Source organism: Pseudochaenichthys georgianus, chromosome 6 (assembly GCF_902827115.2).
Source record: "Pseudochaenichthys georgianus chromosome 6, fPseGeo1.2, whole genome shotgun sequence".
In the NCBI taxonomy this organism is placed as follows: domain Eukaryota; kingdom Metazoa; phylum Chordata; class Actinopteri; order Perciformes; family Channichthyidae; genus Pseudochaenichthys; species Pseudochaenichthys georgianus.
The window spans coordinates 30,239,002-30,256,938 of NC_047508.1; the positions used below are offsets into that span (position 1 = coordinate 30,239,002).

The 17,937-nt window shown below is 40.0% G+C and overlaps 1 protein-coding gene across 7 annotated transcripts in view; it reads right to left on the minus strand.

Annotated features, from left to right (window-relative positions):
* The window catches only part of megf11 (multiple EGF-like-domains 11), an 85,042-nt gene that overhangs the window by 46,685 nt on the left and 20,420 nt on the right, over nt 1-17,937 (minus strand). For 4 of the 7 annotated variants that reach the window (XM_071203520.1, XM_071203522.1, XM_071203521.1 and 1 more), the window contains 2 exons: nt 15,040-15,132; nt 12,168-12,179 (listed from right to left, as the gene is read on the minus strand). In XM_071203520.1, coding sequence (XP_071059621.1) covers nt 12,168-12,179; nt 15,040-15,132 — 105 coding nt within the window. The remainder of the gene's footprint in view (nt 1-12,167; nt 12,180-15,039; nt 15,133-17,937) is intronic. The other 3 variants (XM_034086042.1, XM_034086041.1, XM_034086038.1) reach the window with 1 other exon arrangement.

Genomic DNA, 17,937 nt, shown 5'->3' on the forward strand with positions numbered 1-17,937 from the left:
TTCCAGCACCTGTCAGCATGGGGCATAAATCCTGAATCTCACTCCACATGACATTTACTATGACTGACGGAAACACTTTTAAAGTATTTAAAATCAGCCCAAGAATAGATTTCATCATTGGTCACTTTTGATTAAAGTGAAGTTGTCTAGGTAAAGGGCAGACAGATGATACAAGAACATTTCCATCCAAAATCTTATTTCAGAGTCAAGGACCGGTGATATCGATCCGTGGACCTGAACCCTCTTTTTGTTCAGTGGCTGAGGGCAATTTTGTCATTCATACAAGAGTAAGCCTTGGCCTCGAAAGGAAGTGAATCCCAAAATAATAATACAAGCTAATGTGTAAAGTGTGAGGCTGAGAGAACCGCATCGTGTCAAGTTTCTTTGCAAATCTAATTTCTCAAGGGGGATTCATCACTTTGAGGATGCGGGTGCCTGAACCAGTATGTCAGCATTTTCTGTCTTTTATCCATCTAAATTCAATTGAAGGGTCTTAATGAAGTGCACACTACAGGACATGATGAACTCCTATAGGTCTGCTTTTCTGCTCAGACTTAACATTGCAATAGCCGACGACACATGCTCGGCTGCTTTGTGCAAAAAGACAACTTCAGTGACCTTGTTTCTTGTTGTGTTGTTTTTCTCTCAACCTTACAACACATTTTGAACTTTCTGCATAACACAGATTGGATCTTTATGAATGCTTCCTTGTGTCTGGTAATGATTACATTTCCTCTCAAATTTCCTATGATACTTATCAGCCAGATGCCCTTTTGTCGATGTTTAGATCCCAAGCTGCTTTGTTCCACTTAGTACGCCCTAGCTATGAGATAGAGTCTGCTCGCATTTTGACCTTTTCCCTTTTTTTCTCTGTGCAAAAAGCCACCAATGTAATTGAATTTCTGGGCTTTTAATGTCTGCTTTACTCTAATCAGAAGAAAGGAAAGTAGATTTGTTTATCTCAACCTTGGTAGAATTAGCAGAGGGCATTAGTGGATGTTAATGCTTTCAAAAGAAACATTTCATCAAGATCGAAACCTGAGTTTGTACTAATCAACTAGTCAAAAATGCTTATGGACGTTCCAGACACTAACACACAGGAAACATGACAACATGCTGTAAAGTCACATCAAAGATAAACTTTACTGTGATTGTTTTTTACAGACCAAACAATAACTTGTAAATAAAACAATGCCAGTGGCAAATACATTTTATATGAGTTGACCTAGCATTCTAGTTTTGTTGTTGTTGTTGTGTAATGTCAAGATGATAGCGCTGGATGATTCATCAGTCAAAGACAGTGGAGAGATAGGGCTGCCATTAAAGTAAGGTGCAGGCCTTCTGCTATCTCACAAAAACAACATGCAATCTAACCTTCTGAGAGAGTGGCCGACTGCAGGCGAGGCAGAACACAGTAGAATGCAAAATACAACCCCAAATACCCTAGGGCCTGCAGGCAAATTTGATTAAAAGTTTGTTTTTCTTCACTCTCAACAAACAGAGGAGCTCGTCGATGCGGCACTGACAGTTAATTGGACTTGGCAGGGCCACAAGTTCATTCGTCAGCATTGTGTGGGGCTTGCCTACAAGGAGCAGGACAATCGATGTCCCTCAGGACGGCCTGTAATCACTGCAACACTCCAATGAAGTCCAGGGTTAAACATCAGGAGATTGCAGGTGCACCAGAGGATCTGAGAAAGACTGCTAATATGCTCCCAATCCCAAAGCAAACCAAGGACACTGCAACACAACTCCCAAAGGGCTCAGATCATACCAAAGAGATGAGTTACGCCTCAGGGTATTATTCTGACCAAAATCTTCATGAACCCCAGGTCCCCAGAGATGATACCGGTGTCAACAACAAATATTTTGCAAATAAAATACTGTATGAGACTTTGCACGATTGTGGTCTAAGTCAGTAGTTGTCGGGACTACTTGAAATATGTAGCGGATGAGAACCCAAACAGGTTTGCAACCAAGGGGTCGAGAGGCTCTGATTAATAATGTTGGACAAAGGGAAAACGTTTTTTTTTCCTAAACAGATTAAGAATTTGTCCAATCTTTCTATTTTTAACTGTATTTGTTGTTATGAGTTCTTTTACCTCTTTAGACCTCTCAATAATCAGAAGAAGGCACTGCTTTGCTTTAAAAAGGGTGACAGGCTAAGTTCCACTGCTCAATACAGAAAAAAATGGCGACATTAAAAGGAATGTTTGGCGCTGCTAGAAACTGAACCGATGACAGTCTAAATCAGTTGTTTTGAATTATATCTACCACACACTGAACTGTGAAAAGGTCATCAAAATCAATGATCAATAAAAATCTATTGAATCTTTGCTAACAATCTTCATAAACACGGCATTGGACCACAACATCTGCGTATAGACTGTGAAATGAGCTTCAAGCAGCTTTGTTCAGCATTAGTATTCAGGAGATATCTTATCGCTTTAAACTGTTATCATAGCATTTCAGCAGTTTTAGACACACTGACCTTCTCTTAAGGACAGGAGATAAGGCTTTTAATGTCCTTATTAAATCAAGCCATCTATGCAGACTCCCAGAGCAGTGCAGTGTTTCAGGAGCCCTTCACTCTCTTAGTGACTAATAAGCATCGCAGTGATAATGACCAGCGGGACTGGATGCTGTATCTGCTCCTTCAAAATGATCGTATCATCCTAACCATCACACGACATGCCGTGATATCTACTGGCTTTGTGTGCTCAGGTATATGCATGGAGAGAAAGCACACTCACATTGACACACACATTTTAGGCATTCTCCCAAAGGTAATGGAGCAGTGAGCTCTTGGGGAACAATAAATCCTGCTTAATGGGATGGGACAAAAGATCTTCAGAGCTGAGCGAAGTCAATCTGCATACACAGCCAATGAGGCTTACATGTACTGAAAATGTTTTTTGTGTGTGTGTGTGTGTGTGTGTGTGTGTGTGTGTGTGTGTGTGTGTGTGTGTGTGTGTGTGTGTGTGTGTGTGTGTGTGTGTGTGTGTGTGTGTGTGTGTGTGTGTGTGTGTGTGTGTGTGTGTGTGTCAAACCAGTAGATGAATAACAGTAATGCAAAACATCTTAAAAGGTTTCTGGTTGTCGCTTTAAGTGAGAATATTTTATTAATACTGTGTGTGTGTGTGTGTGTGTGTGTGTGTGTGTGTGTGTGTGTGTGTGTGTGTGTGTGTGTGTGTGTGTGTGTGTGTGTGTGTGTGTGTGTGTGTGTGTGTGTGTGTGTGTGTGTGTGTGTGTGTGTCAAACCAGTAGATGAATTACAGTAATGCAAAACATCTTAAAAGGTTTCTGGTTGTCGCTTTAAGTGAGAATATGTTATTAATATTTTGTGTGTGTGTGTGTGTGTGTGTGTGTGTGTGTGTGTGTGTGTGTGTGTGTGTGTGTGTGTGTGTGTGTGTGTGTGTGTGTGTGTGTGTGTGTGTCTTTAGCAGTTAAGGCGGCTGTCAGCTAAATTGCGTGTGCCGCAATTCATTCGATTGACTCACCATCAGTCAGCTGAAGTCTCAGCGTGGTGAATTACACCACACATAAGTCACGTCAGTCACTAAAAGACATGCGAGTAAAGATCTGAGAGGCATGCTGTCCGAGCCACATCCTGAAACAGTCTCTGTGTGAGCCAGGAGCATCCACACAGTTTAGTCTGATCTATTCAACGACCATCATCAGTGTCGAAACTGCACATAACACATTTGAAACAAGGTTTAAAGGTAAAGTTCCTCCTGAATTAAAGTAATTAGACCATAGTATGTGAATGTATATGTATATATCTCAGTCTGCATGAATTACCCTATCTATGAACTTCACTTCAGCATGTACACTATTGTGTAAGTTGGAACCATTGCTTAATTTTCATGAATTGCAACATGATGAAAACACCAGCCGCGGATAGCAAAACATATCCAACCATTATTTCATTTCTGGGAAATAGGGAGACATGCTGTCCATAGTAAATAATCAGTCAATTAAAGGAAATTATGTATTGTTAGGTAATGCTCTTTTCAAAAGCAAAAAAGACACCAGAGCCTGTTTTTGATATTGTAACTACGCAAGGAACAAAACTTGAAGTTGTTGCCTGTTACAAATACCTTGGTATCTGGCTTGATGATTGTCTCACTTTTAAACTTCAGGTCACTAATCTGCTTAAAAAGCTTAGGGTTAGGCTAGGGTTCTTTTTCAGAAACAAGTCCTGTTTCTCATTTGAGGCCAGGAAAAGGCTAGTCACTGTGACTTTTTTACCTGTGCTGGACTATGGGGATCTGATGTATATGAATGCACCTGCCAATTGCCTGGTCAAGTTAGATGCTGCGTATCACAGTGCTCTGAGATTTGTTACTAACTGTAAAGCACTTACTCATCACTGTACCCTGTATACCAAGGCAGGTCTGCCTTCACTAACTGTACGGAGGCTCAGTCACTGGTACATGTTCATTTACAAAGCCATGTTGGGTAAACTACCTTTTTATATCTGCTCTCTGATCTCTCGACGAATTGAAAGTACGTATTGCCTGAGATCCCTAAAGCCCATACATCCTTTGGCCGCTCCGCCTTTCAGTTTGCAGCGGCAGATAGCTGGAATACCATTCAAAAAACATTAAAAATTAAAACCTTTGTCTCCCCCCGCACCTTCAATGTCACTATTATTGACACCCTGGTACACACATGTAGCTGCTTTGCCTGATGCTGATTTTAATGACTGATTGAACCACAGCAATATTGTTTTAGAGTTTTTATATGTTCAACTGCTATGCCTGTCATCTTTGCTCTATGTGTTTGTGTTGTCTCCTGGGTTCTGTAGTGCCCGGAGTGTGTCTTTTTATTTCCTCCCAAACCCCATCCCCTCAGGAAGCCTTTGCCTCCTGTCAGGTCATCATTGTAAATAAGAATTTGTTCTTAATTGATTTTCCTGGATAAATAAAGGTTCTACTACTACTACTACTAGATCTCATGATGTTGTTTTATTAAATGTGCCAAGTGCTAGGACTGTCTTAGGGAAGAAAGCTTTTAGATGTGCAGCTCCACTAAATTGGAACAGTCTGCAAACCTGTTTAAAACTGAGCACTTTGGTTCCCCTGCATCATTTTAAAACTCGGCTGGGTGACATGCGGTTTGATACTCATGGTACCGGTCACTGTAAATAGAGTTTTGTAAACTGTACCCTGTACATTATGTTGTATGTCATCCTTATTGTTGTTCTGTTGTTTTTATGTTACATGTGTAACTAATGTCCTGCAGGTCACCCTTGAAAAAGAGATCTTTTGATCTCAAGGGGCTTCACCTGGTTAAATAAAGGCTACAAACAAACAAACTATTTAAGAGCTTGTGTTTTTGTATGTTTGATTTTTTAATTCAATTAAAACACGTCAAATTCATTTAGTTGTATTTCCAGTATTTTTCTCAAGATGTCCAGAAATGTTTACAATACAAAAAAGCTTTAGGTGACACTAACGAACATCAAAACTGTAACTGTAATGTATCAAATTTTATTTAAAGTTTTAAAAGGGTCAAATTATATATTTCACTTAAAAAGATGCCTTGTTGAGTTGGGTGATCATGACTGGAAGATATCTGATTATGCTAACCTTGTCACATTTTTGTCACTAATCCTTCAGCATAATATGTTAAAGGTCCCATGTCATGGCCATTTCTACTGATCATAATTCCATTGTTGAGGTATACTAGAATAGATTTACATTGTGCAATTTTCCAAACTCACATTGGTTTCTCAAACAGCATCTCCGTATAGTATGTGTATTCACTCTCTGTCCTACACGGCTTGTTGGAGCTCCTGCCCCCCCCCCTATGAGCCCACTGTGTTCTGATTGGTCAGCTCGCCCACTCTGTTCTGATGAGTCCACCACCGTTACAGCGGAACATCAGTGATGATGTGTTACAACCAGAAAATGACACCTGTAATGACAAACAGATGAGAATGCTGCGTGGGGTCTGGGTGCCGTGTTGGCGGGACGTTGCGTGGCTCGCTGCTGCGAGGAGTGGATAGTGTGAGCTGGGTTCATTTCCTGCTTGCTGCGTGGGGTCTGCGAGACAGCGAGACATCACGAATGGACGCGGGAAGCGAAGGGTGCAGCAGCATCTGCGAGGCTCCACTTTCTGTGTTAGAGTTGTACTCTGAGGGTTTGTGACTCTGCAGACCGTTTACATGCATAAAAACCTTCTTAACACACAAGGGGACGGGTAATAATACAGTATATGGTAATAACCGGAAAAGCATGACATGGGACCTTTAAGATGTATGTTCTTTTTTATACAGTTTAAAATTGTCACCATCATCATTAAACAGCATTTGGATCAAATGTTAGTCAGATGAGATGAGCATATTGCATTGACATTAAGTCCTCGTCAGTTCGTTCAGTCGGTTATGTAACAATAACATCTTGCAGATACTGGGTATAAATGTTTAATAGCAGCTAATATCTACGTACGAAGAATTTCTTGTGGTGGTGCAAGCCATTTTATTTAGTCATGCATCAGGGGGTGTTCAGACTGTCTGAAACCCTGGTTGAAAAATAATGCAGCCTCCTCCATTTCAATGAGACCAGTTGGGATGGGGGCGACAACACAGGGTTGTTTCTGAAAACAAATGAAGCCTGACTCCAATTCGGGACAGAACATGTTTCTGTGAACAGATGCTTCCAAATGTATACAGTATCGCTACAACTGTGTAATGTGTAATATACATGTGTGTATAGTAGACTCTATATCCACACACACACACACACACACACACACACACACACACACGGCTGTTAAATACCAACCAACTCTGTGAAATATATATATCTATCTATATCTATAGATATATATATATATATATATATATATATATATAGATATGCCATTAATAACTGTGATATATACCTGGCTGCTAAATCCTAAGAACTATTACAGGATGTTTATTTTGTAAATTGTGTAACTTTTAATTTGTATTCTATATTTTATTCTATTATTACTTTTTTTGTTGACTTTAATTCTTCTTTATGCATGCTTCTACGTAACATTAAGATGTCTTTGGCTCTTTTTCTGCTGTAACAATGTAAATGTCCCCTTAGTGGGACTAATAAAAGGTATTCTGATTCTGTGTATTGTGAATAAAATGTAGTGTGTGTTTAAAAATGGTTGTGTTCTGAGCAAGGGAATCAGAGGTAAGGGGATGGAAGTGGGGAAGGGGCAACTTGTCCCCCAGTTATGGGTGACAAGGTGGTCTCCACTTCATTATTTCACTGATACCTCTCAAAACCACAAATGAAGTCCCATAAGTTGTTTTAATTCATAGCTTATGAAATCGAAACTATTAAACGCATGATGATTGTGTGAGGTAAGAATTAGGGTTGTGAAATTCTCTAAACAAAAGTATAACAAGGCCAAAATAATTCCAGATTACCATATTATTACATTACATGTCAATTGTTAGACGCTTTTATCCAAAGCGACTTACATACTCAATACTGTGGGCAATCCCCACAGGAGCCATTTGGGATGAAGTGTCTTGTCCAGGGACACAACGACATGCTGACTGCAGTGGGGTTTGAACCTGTGACCCCCTGATCCAAACACCAAGGCTCTACCCACTGCACCACACGCCTATTATCCAAAAGAAAATTTGAAATACAATAAATGAATAGCATTTTTCATCTTTAACTTTATTGTACATGTTGTCTCTATTTTGGAAAATGTATTTCACTCACTTGTGTATGTGGCTTTGGTGGAAGGAAATTCCAGTTTATGTCCAAGTTTGATTTAATGAATAACTAGATTAAATAGCTCCAGTTCATCAGTACGATAAGGATTAAGAAAATAGGTGATATCTCAATTAACTCTGGTGAAGAGGAATACTGTAAATAACACTGTCACATCCACCGCGGTGCGGTGCGACACACACACACACACACACACACACACACACACACACACACACACACACACACACACACACACACACACACACACACACACACACACACACACACACACACACACACACACACACACACACACACACACACACACACACACACACACACACACACACACACACACACACACACACACACACACACACACACACACACACACACACACACACACACACACACACACACACACACACACACACACACACACACACACACACACACACACACACACACACACACACACACACACACACACACACACACACACACACACACACACACACACACACACACACAACTGTGTCCCGTGAGGCACCATAGATTGGTCGGTGTTGTGTCCCCTTGAGAATTACAGTTGCCCGGGCGCTTTGATCTATCAAAATTAAGGAAACTGTTACATGCGGCAAGGAAAACCTTTCAAAAACATAGTTAGAATATTTATAGTGCTCGCAAATATCTATCTTTACATGGTTATATAATGAGGAATTTTACTGAGTTAGACTTCTTTTTATAAAAGAGGTGGTGTGGAGATCTAATCTCACTTTTCAGGGGTTTTCTGTTGATATGGGGCCATCATCCCAATGCAAAATGATGTGATGCTTTATACACATTCAAAAGGCACACAGACCTTCACACACATATTGAAATCTCTATCTGTAAGATTAATGAAGACAGAAGTCGTGTGAGAAAGTATAGTCATTTGGAGTGATGTGTGGAGCTACAGAAAATCTGTGTCCCGTTCAGTGTTATTCACAGTCTCTTGGTCTTTGACAGCGATGCATGTCAATGTCCTGCTGCTGTGAGATTGGAGAGGAACCATCTGGATCAGATGCACTTTTGAGAATAATGTGTAAATTCAGTCGACGGGTGCCAGAGGGAGTCCTCAACAATGGGGTTTTCAAGCCAAGAGGAAGCTCACTTGCACGGTCTTGTTATTCTTTGATATTGCATCTTCTATGGTTGGGGCAATGTAATCTGCAATTAATAAAGCTAAAGGAAATATCTGCCATCTTTGCTAGACCAGCCCAAATTCTTACTTCAACAATAAGCCCAATATCTAATAAAACCAATCACTGATTGAAACCCATAATAATGAATAATCTTTCTGTTTCAGTAAGACAATTAACATACAATAAGTAGCCTGTACCACCCTGTCTGGTGCAATATACCATTAACAAGAATTCATAGGCCACATTCATCAATTAACCATGTGAATAGCACCCGCAGCAGTGGCTGCCTTCCCATTTGAATACATTAAGGAGGAATATGTTACCTCATGGGCCACGGCTGACCAGCCACATTAGATTTGACCATTAAGTATGATAGATTTATTCTTAGAACACAAAGGATGCTTTATGTTTAACAAAGCTAAACTACTCCCTGGACTTTTCAGATACTTGCATTGATTTTTGTTATCTGCACAAGTGGGAGAACATTTGCAAGGGAAAGCGAACTCTAAGAAGGCAGAGACGAGAAACACTTGAAGCTCCATATTTATGCACTGGGAACATATCATTATCTGACTGAAGCACATGAAATCAATGATAGTGCTTCATTGCACCTAATATTTTACAAGTGATGGCAGTCATAGCTAAATATACCTTGTACATACTTATCTGAAAGCTGTTATTACTGCAGCATATGTATAGTGACCCTGTGTGACAGACTCATCAAGAGGGATTCAATCACGAGGGTTGAAAAATACACAGCGAAGCAGGCAAAGGGACTGGGTCATTTCACATCAACTTTAAAATAAGAAAGTTTACTTTTAAAGCCAAGAAACTCATTAGATTTTGGAAGAAAAATATATAGTTTGATTCAAAAACTCATATGCTGCAAAGATTTGATTCAACATTTCATCTCATATCGTGTCTTGTCTTTTTACAGCAATATACTGTATACTACAAACTACAACTAATAAAAAAACTACTTGGTGATACCCAGTACTATATTTCAGTAGACTAAAATTACTGAAGACACACTGTTCAGACCCATAACAGTGCTCTAGCCATCTTTATTGCCTTCGCAAAAACGTATGTTTTCTTTCAAGTCGATAATGTTTTATTTTTCACATGGTGAAAATCCGGTAGAAAACAATATTGTTTTTGATGAAACACCATACCAACAAAAAGGTATACACAGTGTCATAGAAAAAACAAACAGTGCATTTCAATATAAACAGAGAATAAGGCAAAGCAACATAAAATGCAAGCACAACAAAAACAGACAGAACAAACATTAACAGGTGCATGTCACCACACTGCTTTAATGTCCTGAGCTTTTGAATGAAAAATAAAATAAAACCGACAATGTGATCAGAGAAATATGTTCAAAATCACGTTCCACAAACAAAACACACAGGCATCACAACAACTAACAACCAACAACAATTGATCATTCATCACACGTTTGGGAAAACACAACCTCAACCCTGATCAACGTTTGATAGATATAGAACGAGACCACATTTTCAAACAAAGCCAGCAGCAAACATGCTGTTTTATCTGTGGTCCACTTCTACCATTGTGTCCTTGACATGAATGTAAGACACCCCAGGACTGCAGGCAGGTCACAGGGCAGGGCTGGTCTCAGTGGGGCTTTTGCCTCGGGCAGGGGGAGAGGATGAAATGTTTTCTAGCTACAGCAGGAGGACATCAGCGGGAGAAAAACAGGTGAAATCTTTCTTCAGCCTTCAACACAACTTAGTGAATCTCTCCCACATTATCACCTTCTCTCTTCTGGCCACAAACACTCCGACTCTTTATTTTCACCACCTGACCCAAATACAAAACTGCTTTCTGGTGGGTGCTGCTCCAGAAATGAGGTCCAAGCCTTTGATGCGGCTCCAGATCACTGGCTGAAAGGCTGTCACTTCAGCTTTAGGCCGCTCAGCATCCCACGGCACCTCTTCATCTCCAAGCCTGGGCGACACACTTTTCATCAAATTCACACATCCTTCATCACGTGACCGCCTCATTCTGCCCTCACACTCTGGAAATTGGCTTTTATGTTAACACCAATACCTCAACTCAAATATAATAGCAGTAAAACAAACGGCACATAAACCGTGGCATTGATTGTGAATTCTGAATAGATGTAAATGTGTGCTCTGCAGCCCACATAAGGCTAGATATGATGCTAGATCCACACACAAGACTGCTAAAGCTCACCTCACCTACCTGAGCTGAGTGAAAGTAAAATGTACCGTGAAAGACAAAAGAAATACATCCTGAACCATTTACACGTAGGAAAAAAGAGGGCAGATTTAATTTAAAAATTGGCACGCATTCCTCATTTCTACAGATGAAAGCTCGTAAAAGAAAAAGCCTGGAATCATGCCTGGTATGGAAATCTAAAAGTTATGAATAATGCCTCTGTCTCAATCATCAAGTCTGTTTTAATAAGGTGGATTAGTCCAGCACCTGCAGGCTGAAAGGCACACAAGGCTGCACTCCTAACCAACCAAGAGTGGGACAAGAGTCCCTGGGGGCCCTGAACCTCACATCCTCCCCGTTGGACTCTCAGCAGTCTGCAGGAGTGAGCAGCGGCAAACAGCTCAGGCTTGTCATTTATGCCCATGAATCCCCCGCCAATGGGCCAGCGCTGCAGCGAGAGCAGCTGATTTACACACAGTTGCTAATCAGGGAATGGCTCTTTTGCTAATGAAAACTCATAGATCTATACAATAACTGTAGAACTGATATGATTTTTGCTCCCATTACTCATTTCTAAATATGCAATAACAGTTATATGCAACTGTGAGAAGACGGCTGGAGTTAATAATGTGAGGTTAGAAATGTTGAAGGCTATCTCAGTCCTGACCTGGGAATAACAGCCTCCTGTATTCACACGCACTATATCTCTGAAGACATAAATATCACAAAGGAGTAAATAGATTGTTTCCTCCTGTCTGGCCTCAGTGATGCTCAGCATTTAGCTGATTGTAGGATGGATATGCCTAACTCCTCCCTCCCATCTCTCCTGGAGATCTGCTCTGGGAGCTGGGAGGAAACCCCTGCAAACAGAAAGGCCAATAATGGTCTGCTCCAGCTTGGCATTGATTCCTCATTCCCCTGAACAAGTCATAGGCACCAGTCTAATCATGATTAAGACCATAACAGAGAGCTGGGTAGACACAGGGGGCTGCAACCATCCATCCATCCGCTATACTCATCAAGCAAATCACTTCCAGCAAATGAAAATGAATTCATTGTGACTTACCTGTTCCATTGGCTGTGTTTGCAAAGAAAAGGATATAAAGCTGAGCAGCTTTGAGATAGACGTACATCAAGGCAAAAATAGCTGAACGATTCACAGTACATTTTTAAGAAATAACTGGCTGAAGTTCAAGAAGTTCAAGCCATTCAAGATTAAAATGTGTCTTAGTGAGTAATGGTGTGTTTAGGACAACCCGGTATCACGGCAAGACGTGAACATGTGACGATTTACCATGCTGGGAGATGTGAAGATGTCACGATTTCGTCCGTTCAAACGTGACAGCTACACGGTATTGTTAACATGGCCCAAACAGTGGAGAAATACACGGAAAATAAAGCAAATGCCCTACCACGACGGTCGGTTGTTATTGTCAATATAATAATTATTTATTTTTGTAATAGTCGCACTCGATTTCACCGATTTTCTTGTTGCCCCAGCTGGTTGATACCTCTTTTAGCAGAAACAAAAGCTACATTAATGTATTAAATCGATGTTAATCCATGTGTGTGGTTGTGGAATTAACGTACGTGACATTGTGCGATTGCGTTGCCAGGCGCATGTTAATTTGGGTTCATGTTAGTTTACAAACTCTTCAACTACAACCCTAGTTATATTTAAAAACATTTTAGAAGGCCTCACAAAATACTTTAATGTAAATTAAAATTAAAATGAGAAGGAATGTGTGTATAGCAAAATACATCCGTCATAAACAATACCGGAAACAGACTTAGGCAAGATCCTCAGCTCTGTGATTGGATGTTTTAGTCGCAATGCACATTGGCATATGGTGTTTATGCGATGTGAAATCTGAAAACATTTTTTTTTTTTTTTTTAAATAATAATACTTTATTCCGAGTGTGCTTGCTTTTCTCTTTGGAAGTCATCACATAACGGCATTGTAATACACGGTTCGGCTGTATTAATTTTTTACACATCTGCCGTAGTTCTTTATTTATAGAGCCCTGATGAGAATACTTATGGACAAACAGGAAGAACTACCGCCGAAACTGAATATGTGACGTGGATCATAAATATATCAGCAATTAAACAACATCTTCAATTTCTCTTCACAATATATGTCTCCTTGCAGTATCAATAATAATTCGGCTGACTTTTATATTTGGTCCAATTGGTAGATAAGCTCTATTTACACCATAACGGTGCACAGCTGATAGATAACCTAGTGGTTAAAGTACGTTATTGAATTTAAATATTATTTGTATTATTAGATATTAATAGGAGACACAGACAGACAACCTAATAAGGCTTTATTTAAACATTAAAGAATACTTTAGGTTAAGGTCTTCTTTTGAATAAGAAAAAAGCTTTGGGGGCATCTACAGATAAATATTAAGCCTGACAAAGTACTAATATATTGCTTTCCTGCAATGTTAACTACTGTATGTTTAAGCACTTATTTTAACTGATATTACACATGTATTATACTCTTAAAAGATGTATGTAGATAGTACAGTATAAGAAATGTGCAGAATACGACACATATTGATAGATGTCTTGTAATGCACTGTTGAGGAACCTGCAACCCAAGTTTTTCATCTCCGATCCATTTGAATCCAGTTTTGGATAGTCTGCCGTGGTTCCATCCCATTTCAAAGTGCTGTTTGACGCTCTGCGTAACCCTCGGCGCACTGCCACTCAAACATCCAATCACAGAGCTTGAGGACTAATCACAGGGTTTGTGAAGCAAAGCTGAGAGAATACTTACTTCCGGGTGTAAAATTCTCTAAAGCAACTACTATGAGCTGCTCCGACCCTCGGTCCTGACGGACTCCAAAAGTCCGACATTATACAATCAAACAAATAAATAAACACAAGGATAATTGTGTCTTATTGTTTAGTAAATAACAGTGTGTGGTTTAGAAAAGAATACAAAATTAGAAGGAAAATACGATGAAACAATACAGATTTCAGTTTTCTGAGCCCCAACTCTCCCCCTAACTGACAGCAACAAAAGTCCGACATTATTCAATTAAAATAAAGAAGTAAACACAATAAGTGTGGCTTGATATTGAGTTAGAAAAAGGTTGATAAACGCTGTGAGAATGGATCTGCGGAGAGCATTTTGTCGCGATCCCAACTCGTCTATTACCAACGTTCAGGGAGCTCTATGCAAGTCAATGGGACTCCCTGATAGTTGAAACTCAACGCTAAAGGGCCCCCCCCTTTCGTTAGAAAGTGACGAACCTAACGTCAACATAGGCCGAGTTGGGAGTGAGAATGTGTTGCATAAACACCATATCCCAATGTGCATTGCGACTAAAACATCCAATCACCGAGCTGAGGATCTTGCCTACGTCTGTTTCCGGTATTGTACGGATGTATTTTTGTTATACACACATTCCTTCACATTTAAATTAAAATGTACATTAAAGTATTTTGTGAGGCCTTCTAAAATGTTTTTAAATATAACTAGGGTTCTAGTTGAAGAGTTTGTAAATTAACATGAACCCAAGCTGTTGCCTGGCAACGCAATCGCACAACGTCACGTCCGTTAATTCCACAACCACACACATGGATTAACATCGATTTAATACATTAATGTAGCCTTTGTTTCTGCTAAAAGAGGTGTCAACCAGCTGGGGCAATAAGAAAATCGGCGAAATCTAGTGTGACTATTACAAAATAAATAATGATTATATTAATATTGACAATAACAACCGACCGTCGGGGTAGAGCATTTGCTTGGCATTTTCCGGGTATTTCTCCACTGGTTAGGCCATGTTAACAATACCGTATAACTGTCACGTTTGAAGGGACGAAATCTTGACATGTTCACGTCTCCCAGCATGGTAAATCGTCACATGTTCACGTCTTGCTGTGATACCGGGTTGGTTTAGGAATAAAGTGCACTCACCACTAGAGCAGTCCAGTCCCCCCCATCCGGGCTCACACTGGCATGTATCAGGAGACACGCAGCGACCGTGGACACACTCCTCGGTACACAGAGCTGAGACACACAGAGACGTTTCCTCATTAGTCTAGTTTATAATTGAGCTAATGCACATACACACATATAAGCAGAGTGTAAAACATCATTAAAACACCAATAAACGGCATAATGAAAACCACCAAAGATAACAGCTGAAAGAAAATGGCCCATAAAATGTAACACTCAATATCTCCTAATACCGCCAGGGGAGTAAATCGTAGCCATGGCACTCATATTCAACATTCATCCCCACTACTTGACACTGGGCTAAATGATTTCTCGGGAGATTGAGTCCTTAGTTAACATCTTTGTTTATCACATAGCTTTACTTTGCACAATGAGCTGTTATCTGTAGGCTGAGCTATAAACGAACAAGGTGTAAATCCCTTCTAATTTGATCAGCAAGTGCTTTGTCATATAGTGAGGCTTTAATGTAGCAGGTCCAGGCACCTCAGTGTTTACCAAGTGTGCAGTTTTCTTGATCATTCATATTGAGCAACACGGCACCCGATTGATTGGGTCTGCATTAGTATTCCTGGGAGCGTTTTCATAAGAGTCGGAGATGCGGTTCGGCTGGATAATAAAGTGTCCTACAAAGAGTTTTCTCCTTTGCCACAGTGCCATTTTTTGTCTGAAGCCAAGAAGGAGAAGAATCACACAAAAAAGCGCTTAGCATGAATAAATATGTGGCAGCCAAGGTCATCTGGCCAGCGGGGTTACAACAGGCAGGCTCTTATCTGAAAAATGAGACAGTGTGGCCACTATGACAAGAGAGAAACTCAGCCTGATGGGAATCAGCAGTCCGCTAAAACAGGGATTTTAGCGGACTGCTAAAAGGGATGATACACTATCCAAGAGCAGCAGACATACCATCGCTTTAACTGAACATCCACTAATCCGAACACTTCATTCAAGTCCTACTTCTTTTGTTATTTTTTCTTGTTTTATGGTCAGAATTCAAAAGGACAGCAGGATAAAATCTGTTGGGCTTTATACAAAAAAGAAATACGGCCTGGGGTGCTTTGCAGATCTGTGTGCAACACCATAGCGCTCATCCTGCCGGCAGAGAGGTCAGCAGAGAGCTGGATGCAGGCCTAAACAGTGATACTATAGATTATCACTCAATCAGCCATCGATTAGGATCCACCGCCAGCGGGAGAGATGCTGCAGGAGAGGAGAAAGACGAGTGAATCCCAAACACCCACGAGCCGATGCTAATCGCCGAAATGCTCCCAAGGCAAAAACGGTAAACCAGAGATTGAAAGATAATTTCTGAGCATCAGTACTCTGGCAGAAAACTGTCTAATTATAGTAAGCCAGCGGAAAGAAAATGGAAAAGAGCTTGAACATTTGTGCTGACGAAGGTGTGAGATCGACTACCTGTAATCAATGAGTCCACAGTATGCAGAGCATTCAAAGAGAAGAGGAGACAAATTCAATGTCACCATGATGACTTGATTTCGTTTACTTTCAATCAGCAAATTCTGATCTGCGAGAACAGGGAAATGCAAATGTGTCGCATCCTTTATATAAATAAAAAAAAGGAATATGGAAATGAAGTTTTGAATATGGGAGAAGGATAAAGCGCACCGTTCTCCTGAGATCTGAACCGGTGTTCTGAAGGGATGGCATAATAAAGTAGGTCTTTCATTTTAATTGAAATTCATGAATCACTCTGCTTAACTCATGTCTAAGGAATCTGTTGGAAAATTGAGTCTTTCATCTAGATAAAAGGCTAATCTAACTCATTATGCAGAGGTGTTATCAGAACAGGCAACAATGGAGCTAATTGGTGATTGTCATTCAGTGTTAATACATTTTCATATTCTTGCCCAGTTAAACTACAATCTTTTGAAATGTAATATCTTTTTAGGCTTTACTCGAAGTGTGTTTCTCTCCAAGTTTTTGAGACAAGACATTTAAAGACATTTAAAGTCTAATTCTATGTGTGTCATTTTTGTTGTACACCAGAAAATGAAGTGAACAAAATGTTATGAAGAAGCTGATGGATAAATCAATCTCAGAGATATGCCTACAGAACATATCAAACAACTCGCTCCAAAGCTTCCTCCCCATGCCTCAATCTAGCACAGAGATGATTCATTTTAAAACCGTGTCTTTGAAGCATAAAAAAAAAAAAATGCAACAAAGCCAAAAAAGAAAAATGAAATCAAAGGTACAGAATCCCTTTCTGGAGAAAAATCTCATCATCTCCATCATCAAAACCCAAATGTGAAATGTGCTAGCGTATTGCCGCCTGAAACTTTGTCAGGACCAAACTAAGCCTGCCGCCAACACCATTTTTAGAATTACTCTGCACCACTGGACAGGCAAGAGTCATGCAGAAGTCATCCAACCCAAATACTCTGCAAAGAAAACGGACTCATAGCCTCAGAGCCTCTCAACCTCTGAGGATATTACGAGCTGTTGTCATTAGAGAGTTCCCCTCATGCACAACTGTAATAATCATGCTTATTAGGAGGGAAATGAGTTCCTCTCATCCTCTACATAGGCTAGTTGCAGATTAAGGTAATGACTTACGACAGATCAAAGGTCACAGAATTAATAAAGACCTCTAGTAGAAAACTTCAAGCACTAATTATCAATAAACCGATCAAAGTTTAACTTATCGTGGAGAGCTTGAGAAAATTAGACGATTACTTCAAATACAAATATGTTGTAGACAACATGCTTAAAATAAAGGTCCGTAAACGAAAATGTTGCTGATTTACTGTCAAAAGCATTTTTACTTTCGTGTGTTTGTGTGATACTCTTGGTTCATTCAAGGTCTACACAACCCCATATTTGTTAAGCCACCTCTAA